We start from the raw sequence: 25,127 nt of genomic DNA, 5'->3' as shown, positions 1-25,127 counted from the left end.
TGGTTCAGGTCTTAATGATAAATATGTTTCCCTATCCTGGCTCTTAGACCAGTTATATTTATGAAGTGAATATCAAAATTAGGCACGTTTCATGTGCTTTGAGAAAAAAAAATATGTCGAGGAATCCTGTCTTCTAAAGAATATCACTTGAAAATCTAGTATGTGAAAAAGATAAAGAGGGAACTGCTATTTATGAGGAAGGGTGGGGAATCTGGCACCCTGGTGGATTGGTACCTGGTCTGGTAACCTCTAGAGCAGTGGGTTTCAAACCCGAATGAAACACCTGGGACCATGTTAAAATGAAGATTCTGATATAGCAGGTAAGAGGTGAGACTAAGACTTTATGCTTCTAACAGTGTCTCATGATGTTACTGGCTTAAAGACCACACTTTGAATAGCAAAGCTCTAGGCTCCTCCTTGGAACTTCTACAGATGGAGGAGCTTTGTAAAGCACAGTGCCAACCGAATGAGAATAAAAAATACAGAAGTAAATTTTAGATGAGGCTTCTTATAGGCAAACTTGATATGTTGTAGTTTAACTTAGAAAAAGGTATTATTTTTATTTTATTTTATTTCATTTCATTTATTTTATTGTTAGTAATTCATTTTAATATTCTTTGCTTTCTAAATTCTTAAGACAAAATTTTTTTCCATATAAAACAATTTAGAAAATAGAGAAAAGGAAAAATGATTCATGATTCTTACTCTAATACCTTTAATATTTGGAGTACACTTCCTTTTATCACACTCATAACCAGCACTTCACATGCTACCCCGTGGACATTAACATATTTAATAAAATTCCCCCTTAATTTGAGGCATTTAGGTTTCTCCTTTAATTTCTGCTTTATGATTTGTTGAGTGACCCATTGACTGAGGTTTGGTTTACCTGTGTTATTGCATATAAAACAAGAGTTGGCAAACTATGTCCTGTGGGTGAAATCTAGCCCGCTGTTTTTATAAATGAAGTTTTATTGGAACAAAGGCACATTCATTTGTTTATGTATTGTCTGTGTCTTATTTCATGCTACACTGTCAGAATGGCATAGGGATAGACCATCTAGCTCACAAACCTAAAAAACTTCAGCTTCTGGTCCTTTTCAAACTAGTTTACCAAGCCTTGGTATTGAAGAACATGTGCTGTACTTTCCAAAATACTCTTCTGTTACTGGATTTAAAATATCCAAAATCTTTCATGGTTTCTGCATCAGTATTTAAAAGCATCTTCACATTATAAAATTTTAAAATCTGATGTTCAAGTTGCGTTCTCCTTTCAGCACTTCTAAACCATCTAGTGATCTTCTGGACCTCCAGCCAGACTTTCCTTCCGGAGGGGCAGCAGCAGCAGCCACGGCACCAGCACCAGCACCACCGTCTGGAGGAGCCACTGCGTGGGGAGGTGAGTGAAACCAGACAGCCGTGTCGTCTTTCTGTTTAGTTGTTTTTACTCAGGCTGTTACTGTTATACTTACCTTTAGTTACCCAAAATGTTGCTAGGAACTTAGAAAATGCCAAGAATGGCATCTATCGATTTAAGTATATATTGAGAGAGACAGAAAAAGTACCTATAGTACAGTTAAAATGTTCAGGTAGTCCTGTGGTTTTTATTTTAAGAGTTGGAAAAAGGCAGTATTTTTCTTTGCTATTCTAAACCTCTGATTATTTTGGGGGGCACCAGCTGGCTCAGTCAGTTAAGTATCTGACTCTTGGTTTCGGCTCAGGTCATGATCTCATGGTTTGTGGGTTTGAGTCCCATGTTGGGCTCTGCACTGACACTGTAGAACCTGCTTAGGATTCTCTCTCTCACTTTCTATCTTCCCCTTCCCTGCTCACACTCTCACAAATAAGTAAATAAACTTTAAAAATAAAATAAAATTCTAATTATTTTTAATAATTGTTTTCTAGAAATTCAGGCATTAGAGAATTAGGTATTCCCATGAACAGCACTTGTAATTTAATTTGTTCAGGTGTAACCTCCTTCCTGGATTACTTTTATACCCACATTGGTTTTAATTCATAGTGGATTTGACTTCAGCCAGTTGAAATCTGGGATAGATAGATTCTTGTTTGTGCCAGAAAAGATCCATGCTAAACTAACGGAGAAGAAATTCACCTAAGTGCTTGATTCCCATTTTATTCGTGGATTGTAGAAAAATTAAACTTTTGTAAGTATTTGATTAAATAGCAAATTAAATAATGAAAAATAAGTTAATTACTGCATAATTCTTAGTGCTGCACAGAGTTGGTTTTGAATACCTTGCACTATTGCACCAAACTATCAAAATAATTTTTTTAAGTTTAAAAGTGATTCGTACAACTATAGGAACAACACAGAGGGAATAACATAAGTAATGTAGTGTAACAGGAGGTGCCCCATCATAGCTCCCCACACACCGAAAAAGTAATTTGGCAACCATCCATGAACAAAATGCCTTTGTGGGAGCTTCGGGATCCAGGTAGGAGGTTGCAAAACCCCACTGGAGCCTAATACCAAGGGAGGTTGTTTTAAGAAGGCAGGCCTACGCCCACATAGGGGGCTCACCACCCTTCCTCCTGGCTACAGACCTGGAAACACCACCATGCCTCTGTGGACACATTTACAGTCCTGTTTGGCATTGGTCCTGCCATCAGCAACATCAGCAAAGGGACCTAGGAGGAGCCATGCTTGCCCTTGCCTCGGGTAACACATCTGCTGACCTTGGTCTCAGCTGTCGATTCTGAAATGGCCTGTGACCCAGCTCCAGACTCACTCAGTCATGGTCTGGGTGCAGTCCTGCCTGCACAGGAATCCAGCAAGAGACACACCTGTCTGTGCCCCTAGAGGCAGGCCCAGTGACCTTAGTCCAACCTCAGATCCTGAAGCAGTCCTGTGACTCAGCTCCAGATCTGCCCCGCATAAGGGAGCATTCCTGCCCATGCAGGGACCCTATGGGAGACAAGCCCATCTGTGTCCCTAGAGGCGGACCTGCCAACCTTGGTCCCAACCTTGGTCCCTTGCCCCCATGAGCAGCCCTATCATGTCCCAGCCCTACCCAGCTATGGTCCAGGAGTAGACCTGCCTGCCCAGGGACCCCGTTGGAGCCACACCTATCCATGCACTTGCCATCTTTGGACTCAACTGCAGACCCTAAAGTGGACCCTTGTCCCAGTTCCAGCACTACTGACCAAGGTCCTGAAGGTCCACTCAGGGATGAGGCAGAATCAGAACCCATCCAAGCCCCTGGCAAGAGGCCCACCAACCATGGACATCATAGTATACCCAGCAGGTAGCCACATGACCCAGCTCCAACTCCACTCACCTGTGATTCTGTTCTGATACTCTAGGCAATGTCATTAGCCCAGAGCAGGTGAAAGTCTTTACCTGCCAAAATGAGTCCTTGGAAGAGCTGTTTACTTCTTTAAATTCACAAACACCGACACAAGACTACATGGATCATAAAGAATCAGGGAAACAAACATGATACCACTAAAGGAAACTAGTAACATTCTTAATAACTGACCCTGAAGAAATGGAGATTTATGAATTGCCTGACAAAGAATTAAAAGTAATCATCTTAAAGAAGCTCAGTGAGATGCAAGAGAACACAAATAGACAACAAAACAAATCAAGAAGACAATACATGAATAAAATGAGAAGTTTAATAAAGAGAGGCCATAAGAAAACCAAAGAAAAATCCTGGAGCTATAGAATATAATGACAGAACTGAAAAACTCAATAGAGAGCTTCAACAGCAGACTTAATCAGACAAAATAAAGAATCAGCAAACTCAAAGATAATTATAAGATAGCAGTTAGAAGAACAAGAAAGAAAAAGAGTGAAGAAGGCATATGGGACCTATGGATGCTATCAAATGAATGAATACATGCATTGAGGGAGTCCCAGAATTAAAAGACAGAAAAAGAGGGGCAGAAAGGTTATTTAAGGAAATAATGACTAAAAACTTCCCAAATTATATGGACATGGGTATGGATATTCATATTCATGAAGTTCAAAAGTCCCCAAGCAAGATCAACCCAAAGAAGACACAATATAATCAAATTGGCAAACATCAAAGATGAAAAGAAAAACCTAAGAACAGCAAGAGAAAAGCTACTTGTCACATAGAAAAGAACCCTGATAAGGCTATCAGCACATTTTTTCAGCAGAAACCTTGCATGTCAGGAGTAAGTAGGATGATATACTCAGAGTGCTGAAAGAAGGGGGAGTAAAAAACTTCAGCCAAGAGTACTATACCCAGCAAAGTAAAAAGATCAACCCATCAAGATGATATAACAGTTGTAAATATATATACACCAAACATTGTAATACCTAAATATATAAAACAAATATTAACAGAACCAAGGGGAGAAATAGCCATATTGTAACAGTAGAGGACTTTATTATGCCACTTTCAACAATGGATAAATAATCTAGGCAGAAAATCAATAAAGAAATAGTAGGTTTGGGGCGCCTGGGTGTCGCAGTCGGTTAAGCGTCCGACTTCAGCCAGGTCACGATCTCGCGGTCCGTGAGTTCGAGCCCCGCGTCAGACTCTGGGCTGATGGCTCGGAGCCTGGAGCCTGTTTCCGATTCTGTGTCTCCCTCTCTCTCTGCCCCTCCCCCGTTCATGCTCTGTCTCTCTCTGTCCCAAAAATAAATAAAAAACGTTGAAAAAAAAAAAATTTAAAGAAATAGTAGGTTTGATAACACCTTACTCCAAATGGGCTCAACAAATATATACAGAACATTCCATCCAACACAGAAGAATATACATTCTTCTCAAGCACATATGGAACACTCTCCAGGATAGATCGTAAGTTATGACACTTACCAAATATTAACAAATTAAAGAAGATAGAAGTCATATTGCTAACCTCAGTGATAGAAACTAGAAATTAGTAACAGAAGGAAAATTGGAACATTCACAAATATGTGGAGATAAACAATATACTCCTGGACAACCATTGGGTCAAAGAAGAAATCAGAAAGAAATCGGAAAATATCTTGAAACAGATGAAAATGGAAACATACCAACACATATAGGATTCTACAAAAGCAATTCTCAGAGAAATGTTTATAGTGTTAAATGCCTACATTAAGAAAAAGAAACATCTCAAATAAACTATATAGCTTTATGCCTCAAGGGACTAGAAAAAAGAACAAACTAATCCCAAAGTTAGCAGAAGAAAGGAAATAATAAAGATTAGAGCAGAAATAAATGAATAGAAATTAGGAAGACCATAGAAAAGGTCAGTGAAACTAAGAATTGATTTTTTTGAATAAACAAAATGACAAACTTTTAACTAGACTCACCAAGAAAAAAGCAAGGATTCAAAAATGAAATAATAAATGAAAGAGGAAACATTACGGCTGATATTGTAAAACTACAAAGGGCCATGAGAGACTACTATGAACAATTATATGCCATCATATTGGATAACCTAGAAGAAATGAATAAATACCTAGAAACATATAATTGACTGAGACAGAACCATGAAGAAATAGAAAATCTGAAAAAATTCACAATGAGCGAGGAAATTGAAGCATGAGTCAAAAATTCCCAACAAAGAAAAACACATGATAGCTTCACAAGTGAATTCTACCATTTCAACAAGAATGAATGTCATTACTTATCTCACTCCTCAAAAAAATTGATATGGAGGCAACACTTTCAAACTCATTTTTTGAAGCCAGCATTATTCTCAGACCAAAGCCAGATGAGGACCCTCCAAGAAAAGGAAATTACCGGCCAATAATCTTGATGAACAAAAACACAAAAATGCTCGACAAAATATTAGCAAACCAAATTCAGTAGCACATTAGAAGGATCATGCACCATGATCAAGTGGAATTTATCCCTGGAATGCAAGGATGGTTCACTATATGCAAATCACTAAACATGGTACATGGAAATCATATGATTTCAGTTGATGCAGAAGAAGCATCTAACAAAATTCAACATCCTTTCATGATAAAAACTCTTAACAAATTATATGTAGAAGGAATGTACCTCAACATTACAAAGGCCTTATATGATGTGCCCACAGCTAACATCATAGTGGTAAAGCTGAAACTTTTTCCCTTAAGATTAGGGACAAGGCAAAGATGACCACTCTCCACTTCTATTCAGTGTAGTGCTGGAAGTCTTAGCCAGAGCAGTTAGGCAAGAAAAAGAAATAAAAGGCATCCAAAAAGGAAAGGAAGAAGCAAAATCGTCTCTGCAGATGACATAATCTTGTATGTAGAAAACCCTACAGACTCCACCAAAAAACCGTTAGAACTAATAAATGAATTCAGTAAAGTTGCAGGATACACAGGCAACATACAAAAATCAGTTACATTTCTATACACTAACAACAAACTATCTGAAAAAGAAATAAAGAGGACAATCCCATTTACAGTGGCATCAAAGGAATGGAATACTTAGGAATAAATTTTCATCAAGGACATGAAAGATCTTATACACTGAAGTGCTGTGAACATTGATAAGAGAAATTGAAGAAAACACAAATAAATGGAAAGATATTCTGTATTCAGGGATTGGAAGAATTAATATTGTTAAAATGTCCACATTACCTTTTTTTAACCCCTTCTAAGATTTTATTTAAATTCAAGTTAGTTAATATATAGTGTAGTATTGGTTACAGGGGTAGAATTTAGTGATTCGTCACTTACATACAACACCTAGTGCTCAACACAAGTGCCCTCTCTAATGCCCATCACTCATTTAGCCCATCCTTCCACCCACTGCCCCTCCAGCAACCCTCAGTTTGTTCTCTGTAGTTAAGAGTCTCTTATGGTTTGCCTCCCTCTCTCTTTTTATCTTATTTTATTTTTCCTTTTTTTCCACCTGTGTTCCTCTGTTTTGTTTCTTAAATTCCACATATGAGTAAAATCATATGGTATTTGTCTTTCTCTGACTTATTTCACTTTGCATAGTACACTCTAGCTCCATCCACATTGTTGAAAATAGAAAGATTTCCTTTTTTGATGGCTGAGTAATATTCCATTTTACACACACACACACACACACACACACACACACACACACACACACCACATCTTTATCCACTCATCAGTCAATGGATATTTGGGCTCTTTCCATAATTTGGTTATTGTTGATAATGCTGCTATAAACATTGGGGTGTATGTGCCCCTTTGAATCAGTATTTTTGTATCCTTTAGGTAAATTCACACACACATATAGTCAATTACCAGGAATACACAACAGGCAATTGCTGGGTCATAGGGTAGTGCTATTTTTAACTTTTTGAGGAACCTCCATAATGTTTTCTAGAGTGGCTGCATTCCCTCCAACAGTGTAAGAGGGTTCCCCTTTCTCCACATCCTCACCAATATCCTGGCTAATTCTGACAGGTGTGAGGCGGTATCTCATTGTGGTTTTGATTTGAATTTCCCTGATAATGACTTATGTTGAGCATTTTTTCATGTGTGTTAGGCATTTGTATGTCTTCTTTGTAGAAATGTCTGTTCATGTCTTCTGAACTAGGTTATTTATTTTTGGGTGTTGAGTTTGATAAGTTCTTTATAGATTTTGGACACTAGCCCTTTATCAGATATGTTATTTGTAAATATCTTCTCCTATTCTGTAGGTTGCCTTTTAGTTTTGTTGATTGTTTCCTTCACTATGTAGAAGGTTTTTATCTTGATGATGTCCCAATAGCTCATTTTTGCTTTCGTCTTTTTTCCATTGCGTATTCTTTCCTGCTTTGTCAAAGATTAGTTGACCATACAGCTGTGAGTGCATTTCTGGGTTCTCTATTCTGTTCCATTGCTCTGTGTGTTTTTGTGCCAGTTCCATACTGTCTTGGTGATTACACCTTTGTAATACAGCTTGAAGTCCAGAATTGTGATGCCTCTCACTTTGCTTTTATTTTTCAACATTACTTTGGCTATTTGGGGTCTTTTCTGGTTCCATACAAATTTTAGAATTGTTTGTTCTAGATCTTTGAAAAATGCTCATGTTATTTTGGTAGGGATTGCATTGAATGTGTAGATTTCTTTGAGGGGCGCCTGGGTGGCTCGGTCGGTTAAGTGTCCGACTTCGGCTCGGGTCATGATCTCGCGGTCCGTGAGTTCGAGCCCCGCATCGGGCTCTGTGCTGACAGCTCAGAGCCTGGAGCCTGTTTCGGATTCTGTGTCTCCCTCTCTCTGACCCTCCCCTGTTCATGCTCTGTCTCTCTCTGTCTCAAAAATAAATAAACGTTAAAAAAAATTAAAAAAAAAAAAAGAATCTTTGAGTAGTATAGACATTTTAACAATATTTGCTCTTCCAATCCATGAGCACAGAATGTTCTTCCATTTCTTTGTGCCTTCCTCAATATCTTTCACAAGTGTTCTATAGTTTTCAGAGTACAGATCTTTTACCTCTTTGGTTAGATTTATTCCTAAGTATCTTATGGTTTTTGATGCAAAAATATCCATATTACTTACAGTGATCTATAGATTTAGCACAATCCCTAGAAAAACTGCAATGGCATTTTCCCATAAATATAAAATAATCCTGTTATTTGTACAGACCACAAAAGACCCCAAGCAGCCACAGCAGTGTTGAGAAAGAACAAAACTGAATGCATCCAACTTCCTGATTTCAAACTATAGTGCAAAGCTATAGTAACCAAAATAGTGTGTTACTGTTATAAAAACAAACCCCTTCACCAACAGAACAGAGATCCCAGAAGTAAATTCATACACATACAGTCAATTACCAGGAATACACAACAGGGAAAGGATAGTCTCTAATAACTGGTGTTGGGAAAACTGAATATCCACATGCAAAGGAATAAAATTGGAACTTTATTTTATACCATACACAAAAATTAACTCAAATGCATTAACAACTTAAATATAAGACCTGAAACCATAAAAAACCCCACAGGAAAACAGAAAAATCTTTTCAACATTGGTCTTAGCAATTATTTTTTTTTTTTTTTGCATATGACACCAAAACGTAGGCAACAAAAGCAAACATAAGTAGGACTGTGTCAAACTAGAACACTTCTGCACAGCAAAAGAAACAATCAGTAAAATGAAAATGCAACTTCCAGAATGGAGAAAATATTTGCAAACCATGTATCTAATAAGGAGTTAATATCCAAAATATGTAAGGACTCAATTCAATCGCAAAAAAACAAATAACTTGATTTAAAAATGGGGAAAGGTCCTGAATAGACATTTTTCCAAAGAAAACATATAGATGACCAATAGATATATGGAAAGGTGTTCATTATCACTAATCATCAGGAAAATGCAAATCAAAAGCACAATATTATATCAGCTCACACCTGTTGGAATGGCTATACCAAAAAGAGGTAACAAGTACTGATGAGGATATGGAAAAAAGGGGACCCTATACACTTGGGGAGTGCAAATTGGTATAGCTGTTATGGAAAACAGTAGAGAGCTTCGTCAAAAAATTTAAAAAATAGGACTACCACATGATTTACTAATTTCACTTCTGGATGGATACACACACACACACACACACACACGCACACACATATCAGAGAGGTCATCTGCACTCCCATATTCATTGCAGCAATATACAGAATAGCCAAAATATAGAAATAACCTAAATGTCTGTCAGTGGACAAATAGAGAAGGAAAATGTGTTTTATATATGAATAAATGTAACTATATATATATATATATTCATTCATTCATATATATATTCATTTATATATATATATATATATATATATATATATATATATATATATATATATATTCATTCATTCAGTGGAATATTATTCCGCCCTAAAACAGAAGGAAATCTTCCAATTTGCAAACACATGGATAAACATGGAAGACATTATGCTAAGTGAATAAGCCAGACACGGAGAGACAAATATGTATGATCTCACTCATTATGTGAAATCTAAAACAGTCAAATTCTCAGAAGGAGAAACTAGAATGATGGTTGGCAGGGGGTGGAGAGTAAGGCACAAAATGGGGAGACATTAATCAGAGGGTACAAATGGTCCATCGTAAGATGAGTAAGTTCTGGAGATCTAATGTGTAGCTGGTGACCATAGTTAATAATACTGTTATATACTTGAAATTTGATAAGAGAGTAAATCTTAAATATTCTGACCACAAAAATAAAGGTAGTAACTAGCAGTTATGTGGGGTCGTGGATGTGTTATGTCGATTGTAGTAATCATTTCACGAAATATATCAACTCATCACATTGTACATCTTAACTATATACCTCAATAAAGCTAGAGTGGGAGGGTGGAAGAAACAGCACAAGTGAGACATTAACTAGCTGATGAGGAAATCAGTAAAATGATAAATACAGTTCAGAGGACATTTCAAGGAACTTGGTGTTTATTGGGATTTGAAAAGAAATGTTAGGGGCGCCTGGGTGGCTCAGTCGTTTAAGCATCCGACTTCGGCTCAGGTCACGATCTTGCGGTATGTGAGTTCGAGCCCCGCGTCGGGCTCTGTGCTGACTGCTCAGAGCCTGGAGCCTGTTTCAGATTCTGTGTCTCCCTCTCTCTCTGACCCTCCCCCGTTCATGCTCTGTCTCTCTCTGTCTCAAAAATAAACGTTAAAAAAAAATTTAAAAAGAAAAAAATGTTAGAATAAGTTGACTAGGTTAGATACAAAATTAGTTAATGCCCAGTAGGTCAATAAAAGATCATATCTTGAGGTTATCTTCTTCTCCAAGACAGAATATAAAAATCACTTATCAACAAGATCTGTAACTTTTAATATATCATTTTAGAGTCAGAATCCTTAATTAACATTTAAATTCAAAGCCAAATGAAGTTACCTTCCCCAAGATAATTAAATAATCCTTGGGTGAGCTTGCTAAACAATGTGTCAGTATGACATCAGAGTAATGCTATAATCTCTGGATTGTATTTCCAAGTTGTTTTGGCAACAGAATAAACAACAGATAACCAGTCCTGCAATAAAATTGCTAATTATAAATATGAGCATTTTAAATATTGGTGTTTTCCCACTGAAAACATTTAAACCTCCTGTGTTGAAATGTTCAACTCTTTTTTTTTTTTTTTTAATGTTTATTTCTTAGAAGGAGGGAGGGGGAGAGAGAGAGAGAGAGAGAGAGAGAGAGAATGAGAATGAATGGGGAAGGGGCAGAAAGAGAGGGAGACAGAATCTGAAGTAGGCTCCAGGCTGTCATCACAGAACCTGATGCAGGGCTCAAACCCATGAACTGTGAGATCATGACCTGAGCCAAAGTCGGACATTTAACCGACTGAGCCACCCAGGTGCCCTTGAAATGTTCAACTCTTAAGCCTACAGCTATCAATTTTTTTAAATAAAATTGCTCTTTCAACTTCACTTAACTTTGTTAAATTTCAGTTGGTAAAAGGAAAATATTCTTGCTGAGATTTTATAAGGGCATTCTTCTGGTTCTCATGTTTTCATTCTGAGCTTCAAGTTTCAGAAATTTTTGATTATTTCAATTTACTAATTTTCATTACCACAGTATCTTATACAATTAATTGTGTTTTCTGGTTCATTTAAGAATGCTCCAAATCCATATCCTTAAATCAGACTTTTTATGTCATAAATTCTTGTAAATGGCTTTTAGAGAATTTTTATAATTTAAAACTTAGTGTTAATTACAATTTGTGGGGTTATACGAAAATTTTTCAGTTTTATATGAATATAATAACTCTTTAATTCTGTCAACTATTTAAATCAGTATGTATTCACTGTTAATTTTCAGAACTTCTCAAACATTTATTTAGTGACTGAGTTAGAACTTTAATGAATAACCAGTGAAACCTTAAACCATCTCCTTTTACCTTATTCTTTGGCATGAAATTGAAGAGAAATTCTCCGTTTCTCTTTCTTTCTCTCTCTTTTTTCTTTCTTTCTTTTTCTTTCTTTCTTTCTTTTTCCTTTTCTTTTTCTTAAATTTTGCACCAAAAGAATGCCAAGTAAAAAGTAAAAGCTAGATGAGATCTTTTAAACTTGCACTGAAACAGTTTTATTCATTTCCATCTTCAAGCACTTTTTGCTAAGACACACAATACTGTAAAGAATAGGTTATAATAACCAATTTTATGAGACTACATTTCAGCCTTTACTTGTTAGAAATAAGTGACCATTGAGGACCAAAGCATTAAGATAGCAATGGATAAAGAAGAAAGCAGAATTGTGTGATTTTAGTCAGGAGGCTGTTCAGGAGGGACATGCAGTTTGTGCCTTGCTCAAAGGCAGAATGAGAGGGGCTAAAATCCAGCCCACTGTCTGCTATTCAAGCTGTGACCCTTTTCATCCTTGAAAAAGGGGTGCTTTTCTTTTCCTTATCTGCTGGCGCAGACGGAACACTTTTTATATAGTACAAAGTACCCTCCAGGCTAATAGAACCTTGGCTCAGGACCTGATGGTCACTTTTTGATAATTAGACATCATTAGTCTTCTGTCTCAAGAAAATGTCTATGACTACAGTATTTCATAGCAGTAGAAAAATCAGCTAGAGAGAAAAATACTAATAAATTCTCTAATTCCCAAGCAAAATAGTAAAAATAATAAGTCTTAAGACACTGAAGTAAACTTGCATAATATGAAATGGAGTAATATTAGTCATGTTCAGTTTGCATTTATCCTATAGATATGCCAGGGTAGTAGAACATGATGCTAAATTGTAACAAATATATTTTGGCTCATTTGACTAAGCAAAAATAAATAAATAAAATCACTTTCTCAGTCTTGTTCGATGAAATCAGGTCACTTCTATTATTAAAGCACATTTTAATTTTGTATAACCAGACAGTAAAATACAAACTCTAAAACTCTTTTAGACCTATTTGGATATTTTTATCTGCCCATAATGCTAGTAAGAGGATTCACTTCCCAGCATCCACGGTCACTTCAGATGTTTAAGAATTTCTCTTGGAGGTTATACATACTGATAAATATTGGCATTTTAAGGGATATCTTGTAATGAGGGTATTTTTTTCTGTTGGTGTAAGAGACAACCAAATTTTAGCAAATTCATATTTTAGTAAACCTAAGTTAAATAATGCGTACAAGATTTGCCTCTGTTGACCGATAGTGAGCATTTTTGACTGAAAGAAGATAGAGCTTTTTGTAATCCCTGCCTCTGGCCCCGTAATAAGGAGAGTGTTTTTCTCTTCATAATAAATTCATCTCTCAGCACAAACAAGTGAGTATGTATGTTGTATTTCTGTGTGTCTTAGAAGGGGGAAACAGATCATTACTTATTATAAATGTTTGAAGTGAAATTTCTAACTTTTTGAGAAATACAGAATTACTGCTAGGGTTTTATTAGAATTAAGAAACCTAATAGAAATTAATTACCAACGTGCATTTGAAGGCTCATCATTATTATGCAGTAATATGACTTTAATAGTTTTCATGGGGAATATTAGCCATAGTATAAGCAATTTTGGTGACCTATATTACCATTTACTTGCTAATTAAATCTGAGGGGCATATCTATGGGCTGTTTAGGAAACACAGAAAGATTTATAGAAGCTTTGAAATTCATATTTCTGTAATGAAAATTATAATTTGACTTAAATATTAGCTATTGCTATTGTTATCATTAACAAGCATTTGATACACTCCAGGCATGGGTGAGCACTTTAAATATATTAATGCATTTAATCTTTTACAGTAACCTAAGAAGTTTAGCTGCATATCACTGCAAAATACAGATTTCCTTGTTAATTCGGTTATAGTTCTGTTTCCTCAATTACAGTGAATATTTTCTAGTAATTTCCTTAGTTCAAAAAAATATGTCTGATTATGTAGTACTTGCAGTGAATTGAACTCTGCTGCTGTGGGTTTTGGGGCAAGGGTTTGTATAGTTTAATCCTTTATAAAAAGTGGTAGCTTTGAGAATAATAACTATTCCCATCATCCTAAAGTAGGGCTTTCTTTTATAGTAGGGAAAATTTTGCATAAAGCAATAAATAAGTAACATAAATTATATTTCCTCCAGAAAATTCAGATTTTAGAGACTAAAACCTGTGGCAAAAGTTTTCAGCATCAGTAATGCCCCAGTATGTTTAATCATCATAAATTTTCCTAGGAAATTTTACTCTCTATCTTTAATCATATTGCAAGCAGTCTTATAGCCCTCCATCTGAAAAAAACAGTAGTCACAAGCAAGGAACTAGTGTTTTAATCTTTTATAATTTTTTTAAGGTTGTTTTTGTTTTTTGGGGTTTTTTTTGAGAGAGAGAGAGAGAGAGAATGAGAGCGCATGCACACAAACAGGGGAGGGGGCAGAGAGAGAGAGGAAGGAGAGAATCCCAAGCAGGCTCTGTACCCACCAGCAAGGAGCACAACACAGGGACTCGAACCCACAAACTGTGAGATTGTGACTTGAGCTGAAATCAAGAGTCGGACGTTTAACCGACTGAGCTGCTCAGGTCCTCCTTAATCTTTCATACTTTTAAAAAATATTTCTATTTCTCTCCTTCTAGTACACATAGATAGTCTTCTCCTTTATCACTTACCAAATGTACAAAATAAATTGCCCATTCCCTGTCATAGACAATCGCAGGTCTGGAAACTTAACATCACATGGCTCTTAGCCCTTCTAAGTCAGATTGCATCTTGAAATAGCCATTGATAAAACAAGGCTAGAGAGAGTCCCACCAATGCCAGGAGAATAGAGAACCAAGTCTTTCTGGCTTCTGATGACCCACTTTGGTTTCCAATTAAAATTTTAGGGTGTATGACTATTGAGTAACAGTTGTATTGGGCCTGATTCTACTGGTTTAAGGAATTATTGGAAGGACCTTCTTTTTCTCAGGATTTGGGACCTGATCACCTAACAGCCCCAAATCAGTATAGCTCCTCTTTGCTTGGTGTTCATTATGCATACATTCTAAAATTAAAAAACTGTTTCTAATGTGATGTACCCTGTATGTTATCATTTTCTAATGTAATGAAATGTATAAGATTTGGTTAGGTAGAGCCTTGATTACCTTAGTGTATCTGTAGAGTGCTTTATCTAATATTTATTGGGTTTGAAATTGCATAGTTAAATGAATATGATCATTTTTTTTTGAAAAAAAAATTTAATGTTTATTTTTTGAGAGAAAGAGACAGAGCAGAAGTGGGGGAGGGGCAGCGAGGGAAGGAGACACAGAATCTGAAACAGGCTCCAGGCTCTGAGCTGTCAGCGCAGAGCCTGACACGGGGCTTGAACCCATGGGCCATGAGATCATGACCTGACCTGAAGTCGGACACTTAACCGACTAAGCCACCCAGGCGCCCCAAATGAATGTGATAATTTTTAATGTCAAATTTATGTTTCTCAGTTTTTTAAAATGTCTTCTAGAACTTATAGCTTATTGAGTTCTCATAATGTTTTTAAGCCTCTTAAAAAAATAGCTCACTAATGACTTCTGATAAAATGTCTTCATGATTAAAATAAATTTCCAGTAACATTCATGAACTCAAATATGAGCCCTGAGGCTTATCACATGACTGGGAGTATGCGCATACCATTGGACACTAAATGTTTAACCTAAAGTCATAGTATAGTTAAGAATTACCCCTCCCGGGCTTTTTATTTGGATCCCAACTGTAATCTCACTATTGAACACTAAGAAAGTATGTACCTCTGAAGGGAGTGCAGACCTCAGAAGGGCTGAAAAGTGTTAATGCTACACAATCTGTCACATTCATCTTAAAAATAATTCTCGGGGTGCCTTTGTGGCTTGGTTGGTTAGTGTCTGACTCTTGATTTCCACTAAGTTCATGATCTCATGATCTTGAGAGATCGAGCCCTGTGTCAGGCTCTACACTGATGTCTGTGGAGCCTTCTTGGGATTCTCTCTCTCCCTGCCCCTCTCCCACTCACATGTATAAACACACTCTCTCTCTCAAAAAAAATCTGTTTTAAATAATAATTCTTATATGTTGTCACATAATGTCTATAAATGGAAAGATTATATATTGAATTGAAAAACCTCTGAGAGTGTGAAACTTATGAAGAAAAAAATCATGTAGTTTGAGGTTTTTTTTTCCCTAACTCCTAAGCTTGCATTCAGTTCTTTGACTACGTGTGGTATGTTCTTCAGTCAGACTATAGCTATCATAAAGTCTCTCTTTATTCTGTGGTATTCTGGACTGAAGTGACACATCAGATACAGAGGATTAATAAAGTTCGATCAACTACAGTTTCTTCAGAATTGATATTTATCCTATAGTAAATCAGTCAAAGCAGATGAAATGATAAATCTGACAATAAATTGAGTTTGTCAAAGTTGTTTAGTGCTGACTTCAGGTAAGTGTCTTGACCTTGCTCTCTGTGTTCCCACCTATAAAATCGAAAGCATGGTCTAGAGGATCCCTACGGTCCCTTCCTGCTCAAACATTCCATGATAATAACAGATAATACATTAGTTTTTAATTACAAATGGTTCCGAAAGGTGCATAAAGCTAAAACATCTTCAGTTAGTACCTCCCCCTGCTCGGACGTTGGTGTGCTTGCGTGTTTCAGCTCTCTCTTATTTCTTCATACGCTGACACATAATGGACATCGATAGACCTTTTGGGAGAGGGTGAGTAAAGCTTTATTTTAAACTTCTGTTTTAAAAGAGACTTCTGTCTCTTCATCACTGTCCTTAATTTGATGATTTGGAGCCTGGTACATCTTTTGTCCTTTCCTCTTCCCTCCTGTTTGTTCTTTGTCTGTGGTACAACACAGATTCTCTGGCTGCAATTTCCTCTGTTCCCTCTGAAGCACAAATTTCAGACCCATTTGCACCAGAGCCTGCCCCTCCTACCACAACCGCTGAAATTGCAACTGCTTCAGCCTCTGCCTCAACTACTACAACTGTCACCGCTGTCACTGCTGATGTGGACCTCTTTGGAGGTTAGTCAGTCACATCACTGTTTTGTCCTTTTCCTTCCAGGTTTGGGAGTTGCCTTAGAGTTGAGGTGCTTAAAAATGTTCACGTGATAGGACAACATGTCAGAGTGTTTACTTTTTAAATGTTTCTTCATATATATTTATCAACACTAACTTTATCAATTTCATCTTCACTTAATTTTAGTAGCTTTAGAGCAAAGATTGCAATGCTTTAGGCCAGTGTGATGTTTCCAGTTTTTAAACGTCGGGATTTAAATTGCTGTTAGAACCCTTGTCCCATGTATGTCCCTGCCCTGCAGCATCTATGTGAGAGTGGTGCCAGGCCACTCTATCACATTTAGGTTTGGCTTCTTCACCACCTTCAAACTAGCTGAACGAATCATATTTGCAGAATATGGAAGGGGAAGTTCTGGCTTAAGTTATTTTTTAAGATTTGGAAAAAAAGTCATCCAAGAGTAGTTCAGATTTGGAGGTCTCTGAAGAAAGTTTGGGGATACGCCCATTTTGTAACTGTAAGCTTGTTCTGTACAAGCAAAGAGTTGGATCATCTTTGGCCTTGGAACTTTGAGAGATCATTTGATACAACGCTCACATGCTGATTGAAAACAGGTTTAGGTTAGACTTTGAAATGATCATCTGAAAATACACTTTATGTTCAAATGTAAATTCTGACAGAGTTGACTCACAGCTGTGAGCTTGCGTCAGGTATCCTAGACTCTGGCGGTATAACATGCCTGGACCTTATGAACCGACCGAAGCCAGTGTGTTTATATATTCCCATCTGAGCGGTGCTAATGTCCACACCTGGAGAAGTGCTCATATCAAATACATGCATCGAATAGTGTTATATTCATCATAGTTTTGTGTTTCTTTGTTACCGTATAACTTTCCCGGGGCATTTTGAGAATATGGTAAAGAAATTGGAGGAAGCAAGTGATGGGGACAGCGGGACAGATTTGGCAGGCTCTCGTGGAGTTAATACATTCCCCTGGGAACATACACTTACTGGTCCGTCCCGCTGTGCCACCCGCCGTGCCCCAGTCTCTGAGGCTTGCCAACACTGTCTCGGACAGGAGCGCTCCGGTGGACACAGCACCGTTGCCATTGTTTCACACAATGAAGTTGCCGCTGCTTGCAGCGCAGCCATTCCTGTTGCAGGAGAAACCTTTTTTTAAAGTGGGGGAAGGGGGTTTACAGGCTCTTGCATATTTTATTGAAAGTAGTCAACCACTAGTGAAAGTTAGTTTTTCAGTTATTCCTCTATAACTTTGAGACCAAAAATTAAATTTTCAGCTTAAATTTGTAAAATGAACTTCTTCACACACCCCCTTCCCCCCTCCCCATTATTAGTATTGGGTATGGGTGGTTTCTCGTACGCTTATCTTTTCAGAAACACTTCAAGGAACATATGAACAGGGCAGATAACTATTTTGTGCTTAAATATTTCTGCACCTTTAGCTGTTTAGATTTTTATTTTTCAATCCAATTGTAAGAAACTTAAGTGCCTTTAAGAAAACAGTCAATTCCATCTTGCTTCCTCCGTGGCTCTCTAGAATAGTAAAGCCTGATATAGTTCCTTGAAATAGTCTTTGTGCCATTATGCTGTTTGTGTTGATCATTTATGGCTGATTTTTCTACATTCATCAATCAGAAAAACCTGTATATTTGTAAATATTTTCATGGTTCTTTCTATCCTGAAATACCAATTTAAAAGACTAATACTGCAGAAAGTCATGTAACTTAATCCCAAAGAATGGGGCTCTCCTTGTGATTTTCCCAATATCCTTTCTAGTCATCTGGCTGTAGGTAAAGTGAGTACATCTGTAAATCTCATCATAATTATTTTTACTGATCTGGATAGCTCCATAAACTATCTCCTGACCTCTTAGCTGTAAAATCTCTACCTTTATGGCCAGGAGTCTACAGGTGTCACGGTTGCACAGTTTTCAGTGATATTCCCTAATTTCTTTCATGTTCTTTATTGATTTATAACGGATCATCTAGAGATGGGCCATGTTGTGTGGCCATTTTTTTTCTTACTTTGTGTCACTAAAATGGGCAAGTGGTAGAACTCTTAAATACAATAAGGGCACCAGATATTTTGTTTACATGATTTTAAAACATGCACTTTTGAGGTTTTATCTAGCTCATACAGCAGTATTAAGTAGATGTCTTTTTTTTTTAATTTTTTAATGTTTATTTATTTTGGAGAGAGACAGAGACAGAATGTGAGTGGGTTAGAGGCAGGGAGAGAGGGAGACATAGAATCTGAAGCAGGCTCCAGGCTCCGAGCTTGTCAGCACAGAGTCTGACATGGGGCTCGAACTCACGAACTGGGAGATCACGACCCAAGACAAAGTCGGGCACTCAACCAACTGAGCCACCCAGGCGCCCCAGTATTAAGTAGATGTCTTTAGAAATAAGTTAAAGAGATTTATTTCTGGGAAGTAGTTAATTGTTTAATTTCATGAATATTAAATATTAAAACATTGATATTTCTATGCACTCATAATAAATTTGAAAAACGGAAAATGTCTGATATTTTAAAATATTCACATTGATACCCCACATAACATTTTAGTTATTTCAATGTAAGTCATTAAAAACATTTTCAGAAAATTATATTTACTAAACACTTTATTTTTTTTTTTTAATTTTTTAACATTTATTCATCTTTGAGAGACAGAAACAGAGTGTGAGTGGGGCAGGGGCAGAGAGAGAGGGAGACACAGAATCTGAAACAGGCTCCAGGCTCTGAGCTGTCAACACGGAGCCTCACGCAGGACTCGAACTCACTGTGAGATCATGACCTGAACTGAAGTCAGACGCTTAACCGACTGAGCCAACAAGCGCCCCACACTTTATTTTTTAAAGTGAACTTTTAAGGGGGAAAAAATGCTTTCTGTGATCATACAAGATAGTATTGTACTTTTAAAAATTAGTAAAATTTACAGATGTTGATAAAAATAAAAGACAGACTTTTCTAAAATATTCTATTTTTCACTTATGGATACTTTGCCAACAGCAGCATATTGTTTGTGACAACACAGGGTTTTTTTTTCCTGAGCACTCAAATGCTAATTGATACTAATTCCTCTACACATTCACCAGGGTACACTTTCAGTCACCTGTGTCAGTTTGGGAGCAAGCTTTCAGGAACATGTAGTCTGTGAGCATGAAACCAAGTGGCTGGAAAACCAGAGAACTTCCCTCACAAGCCTGCTCTCATTTGTGCAAGTTGGTTAACAAACTAAGTACTAAGTACTTAAATATAAGCACTTGAATCTAGATTTTGTGTAAGAGTCATAACCTGGGACCTTTGGGGAAGACTGGAATGGTGACTTTCAGGTTGTTGACAGTGATTAAAACCCCTGTCCAAGTAAGTGATTTAAAGATGGCTCATGGGACTGGAGAAGATGGGGAGAATTCAAGCTGGGAAAATGATAGCTATACGAAATTTTTAGAAAGGTAGTCACATGATAAAAAGTTTGAGAGAAAATTCTTCCTAGATTGCTAGAGGGAAAAAAAAGACTGGTCCGTAGCAGTGGCTGGGAGACTGTTTTGCTGGGGAAGGCCTGGACTGGGTCCATAATTATAGAACAGCAGGAACATGCATTTCCAGGAAATAGCACGGGTTGGAAATAGCCAGTATGTAAAAATGAACTGCAAATGGGTAACAAGGGAAAGAGAACTTGATTAGAAAGAGCTTGAGTTTTCAAAACTGGAAGGTTAATACTGCCTTTGATAATGAAAGAAAACTAGGTAGTAAAACAAGTTTAATTTGTTTACAACAACAACAAAAAATTCTATTACCTCTCACAGCTTGAGGGCCAACTGAGCTCTGCTGGACAGTTCTCATTCATGGTCTCCTTCCTGGCTACAGTCGGGCTGGGGCTGGTGTTATTCAGGCAGTGGCTGGGGCTGCAGTCTTACTCGTGCACATCTCTGCCTTCTGGCCTGGGAAGACAGCCAATGGGACCTGGGGCAGCTGGGCTCCTATCTTTAAGAAAACCTCTGATGAGAATAAATGAGTTTATAATCTTTAATTTTCAGTAACAGGGGAAGCATTTAAAAGAGATACACATCAAAAAAAAAAAAAAGAAAAAAAAAAAATAAAAGAGATACACATCTTGCTGGCAGGGAGGAAAAACCTCTTTTGAGGACATGGTTACAAATACGTGTTTCACCTGCTTACATGTAAGTGGTAACTGCAAAGGGAAGCCTGTAGATATTTATTTGACCCCCGTCCCCAACACTGACATAACTGGTGTTTATTCCATCGGACAAACACGAAATAGTAGAATGTGTCATGGTTCATAACAGTGTGGCATAGTGGTTAACACAAAGCCTCTGTCATTTTATAGCCAGATGCTGACTCTACCATTTGCCTGCTGTGTGACCTTGGTCAAGTCACTCAGACTTTCCAAGCTTCCATTCTCTTATCTACAGAGTAAAGATAATAGAATCTACATCATGAGATAGTTACAGGAATTAAATTTAATAATGTCATAAAACATTTACACAGTGACTGGCACATGAACACTCACTAGGGACAGCTATCACTGTTTCTACTAGTTCTAGTATTATTATCCTCACTTCTATTTATAGAAATAAAAAGAAAAACTGACCTGACCCATGGCAAAATACTCTCAGCCCTGCCTACTTCCTCCTATACTTTCTTGTGTTCTGCCCCAGCTCTTCAGGTATTGCTCTAAGCCCTCTCTATCACAGCACCCTTAGCATGGCTTCTGGGGAAGCAAGACTGGCCTATCCACACTCCAGTATTATTTGGCCTCTCCCCTGACTGACCTCTGCTCAGAAAACATATTCCCTTGTGTAGCTGAGGGAAGTAAACAAACCAAATAAACCTGTAAGATATGAGTAACTGATTGTCTCATTATGTCTTCTAAGGATATTTGTGTTTTTATAAAGAAACTTTTAACCCAAGTGTCTAATTTCATGTTTGTTGTTCCACTTAATGCTGGGCCTCAGGAAAGGAAAACAGGAAAGTCTGTTTCATACTCATATCAGTTTGGAACATGCTCCGTTAAACTCAGAATCAAGTGCCTTGACTATGTAAATCTCCAAGAAAGGGAAGATACTGTGTAGTAGTTCACAAGCATATCTGACAATTTCTTTTTAATGGCCAGAGGAACAGTGTTCTTGGGGACACTTGTAGATATTGTGGAAGGCAGTATTTTAGGATGAGAAGTCTAGCAGGTAAGTGGCCGATTCTAGATGGGTGTTGGTCCCCACTTTCAAGGAGTTTCTTCTAAGCAAATCATATTTATGTTGGCTCATTCTGTTGTACTTTCAAATTATAGAATTTCTTTGAAAACTCTGGGTTTTTTTGTTTGTTTGTTTTTTACCAAACTAACATGGTTTACTGGCAGAAATACATTGGGTGCCATTTGTACACATCAGCCATTTATATATTTATAAATTGGGGCTACCTGTTTGTTAATGAATTTTCTGCTCTAAATAGTAATATGCTTGTAGTCTTAAATGAAACCGTGTTTTTAGTATGTTGAAACTAGATCATTTTCCAAATAATGAGAGCAATACAATATTTGAAAACAGCAATAAACTTAAGTTGAAATAAAGGCAGTATGGTATCATCCCCTAGTTTTGTTTTCTATTTCCTTAAATCCTTGCTTGTATCTGAAAATGCTTTTCAAGGATAACAAAGACTTAACTTTTATGAGTACTTAGTAAACTTTTCATGTTAACAGTGTAATTTTTCCTGTACTAGACCATAAAATATTTTTTTAACTAGAATTATTTGTTTACATTTCCATCATATGTTTAATTTTATGGGCATTAAGGAAAACATGTATGTTTGGTAGAAACCACCAGTCGGAGACATCTTAGTAACATAGTGAATAAGTATTACCTAGACATGAAAGATTAACAAGATCCTAAATTACATAGTAAAGTTATTTTTGTGTTTTAATTTTCACATCCATTAATTTCTAATGATACATAAAACATGCTTCTCAGAGCCCTTATACAATGAGAATCCTGTGGCCTGATGGATCCTAATAGGCCTCAGCAGTATGAACACTGTATCCTTTGCATGTGACTAACATGAAGGAGTGCAAAGAATCATTGTTTTGTGACTGCCAGCAGCGCATGGGCCGTAAAAATGCATTTTAAGAAATTCATGTTGTATAAGGGAGCCTTTTTTGCAATTTAACTTGGTTCTTTTACTATATTTTCTTCTCTTTTTATTCCTTTTAATTTCTGTTGTTTTAAAAACTGCACCCAAGATGCCTTTGCAGCTTCTCCTGGGGAGGCCCCTGCAGCATCCGAAGGGGCCGCCGCACCAGCTACCCCAACCCCCGTAGCGGCAGCGCTCGATGCATGTTCAGGAAATGGTGGGTTGAAAGTCATGAGCAAGTCTGTTGTTTCTCTGTCCTCATGTGAAACTCCCATAGTTAGATGTGGCCATGTTTTTCTAACTTTAATCTCTTCCGAGTAGCGAGTATCATTCACAACGGAATAGATAGTGCTGGCACTTAAAACATTAAGACGATCAAGTGCATACTTAATCAAAATTGACAATTTCTCAAGATTGACAATTTTTGTCAGTGCAAGTATGCTCTCTTAATGTTTTTGTCCTCCAACGCTATACTGTACTCCTTTCTAACACTGAGTTCTAATATATAGGCATGTTTTAATGAGTTTTCAAAGCTACCAAATTGCCCAGTTTGAGGGTTTGAAGAAAAATCTCTGATCCTAGACTGGAGGCTAATCTTAACAGTACTTTGAAGTGTTCGGGTTTCTTAACTGTGTTACCCACTAAGTTTTTTTTTTTTTTTTCTTTAGAAACGTCCAAACCACTGACCCTTGCTAATAGGCTAGTAGTGCCAGTAATGCAATCCACGCAGCCCAGTGCCTAGCTAGTGTGTGAATATCTGTGTCAGGTGTCTCTCACCCTAGTTGTGATGCCTCTCTCTTGTCTCTCTCCTTACCGATGCTGTATGTGTCTCCACTTTCCTTTCCAAAAGACCCCTTTGCCCCGTCCGAAGGTAGCGCAGAGGCTGCGCCCGAGCTGGACCTCTTTGCAATGAAGCCACCTGAGACCAGTGTTCCTGTAGTTACCCCTACAGCTAGCACAGCCCCTCCGGTTCCCGCCACTGCTCCTTCTCCTGCTCCCGCTGTCGCAGCTGCCGCTGCCGCCACTACCGCCTCCGCCACCGCCGCCGCCTCCGCCGCCACCACCTCCGCCGCCACCACCGCCGCTCCTCCTGCTCTAGATATCTTTGGTGGTAATTCTTTGTTGTTGTTGAACTCTCTTCACCTGGTGGATTGAATTCTGATAACTTGAGATACCCTGCACACACAACTGTTACTGCATGACTACCGTGTAAACTACATGCTTTTCTAGAAACCGTTTGCTGCTTATTTCGGAATTGCCCCACGTGCGCACTCAGAATCGGAAATGTGATGCTGTGTCGGACTGCTTTGTCGAGTTGAGTAAAGGCATGTGTGTTCTTGGTCTTAGATTTGTTTGAGTCTCCTCCTGAAGTCGCTGCAGCGCCTAAGCCAGATGCTGCTCCTAGCATAGACCTGTTTGGTACAGGTAAACATCTAAAGCAACCCCCCCCCCCCCCCCGTCCCTTTTTTTTATATATTAGTTCTCCCAGATGTTTTCTTGATTGAACTCTCTGTGCTCACCTGTGATAATGCATTTGTTAGATATTTAACTTTGATTTCAGCTTTCTACTTACCTCTGCTTGGTTTTGGTTTGTTTCACTTTTGGAAGATGCTTTCTCCTCTCCACCACAAGGGGCCTCTCCTGTGCCTGAGAGTTCTCTCACTGCTGACCTCTTATCCGGTGAGTGCTTTTGCCAAGGCCAAGCCTTCTGAGATGTCTCCTGGGGGTTATGTGTGTGCAGAGGCGGATACGAAAACACGCAGGTTCGTCTTGAGTTCTTTTAAACTCAGAATTCGCTTGAAAGAAATAAATCTCATTTTGGCTCATCACCAACTGATGAGGTTACTGATTTCAAATCTAATGCTGGTGAAAAGACACAGCTTTTATCCCCCCCTCCCCCCCACCCCGGCCCATGTTAAAATCTCTGAGTTTCAGGAGTCAAATGTTATTTTCTTCTGGAAAGTATGTATTTTTAAATCCATTTGCTTCTTCTCAACTGTTAAAATGGTCTGCAGTCTTACTGCCTGCTGTCAAACATGAAATCCCAAGAAGCCATCTGTCAAGGCTCGTGGTTTTATTTTCCCTTGGGTGACATGCCCTTTTCCCTGTTATGTGCTTCACCGCAG

The 25,127-nt window shown here is 37.8% G+C and overlaps 1 protein-coding gene across 7 annotated transcripts in view; it reads left to right on the top strand.

Annotated features, from left to right (window-relative positions):
* Window positions 1–25,127, top strand: part of SNAP91 (synaptosome associated protein 91) — a 146,687-nt gene that overhangs the window by 84,814 nt on the left and 36,746 nt on the right. For all 7 annotated transcript variants that reach the window (XM_060616069.3, XM_060616071.3, XM_060616075.3 and 4 more), the window contains exons 13-19: window positions 1,278–1,399; window positions 16,516–16,530; window positions 16,677–16,844; window positions 23,111–23,218; window positions 23,852–24,112; window positions 24,349–24,426; window positions 24,610–24,681. In XM_060616069.3, the coding sequence (XP_060472052.1) occupies window positions 1,278–1,399; window positions 16,516–16,530; window positions 16,677–16,844; window positions 23,111–23,218; window positions 23,852–24,112; window positions 24,349–24,426; window positions 24,610–24,681 (824 nt within the window). The remainder of the gene's footprint in view (window positions 1–1,277; window positions 1,400–16,515; window positions 16,531–16,676; window positions 16,845–23,110; window positions 23,219–23,851; window positions 24,113–24,348; window positions 24,427–24,609; window positions 24,682–25,127) is intronic.

The sequence above is a fragment of the Panthera onca genome, chromosome B2 (genome assembly GCF_046562875.1).
Source record: "Panthera onca isolate mPanOnc1 chromosome B2, mPanOnc1 haplotype 2, whole genome shotgun sequence".
Taxonomy (NCBI): Eukaryota; Metazoa; Chordata; class Mammalia; order Carnivora; family Felidae; genus Panthera; species Panthera onca.
This window is presented reverse-complemented; position numbering and strand designations above follow the sequence as displayed.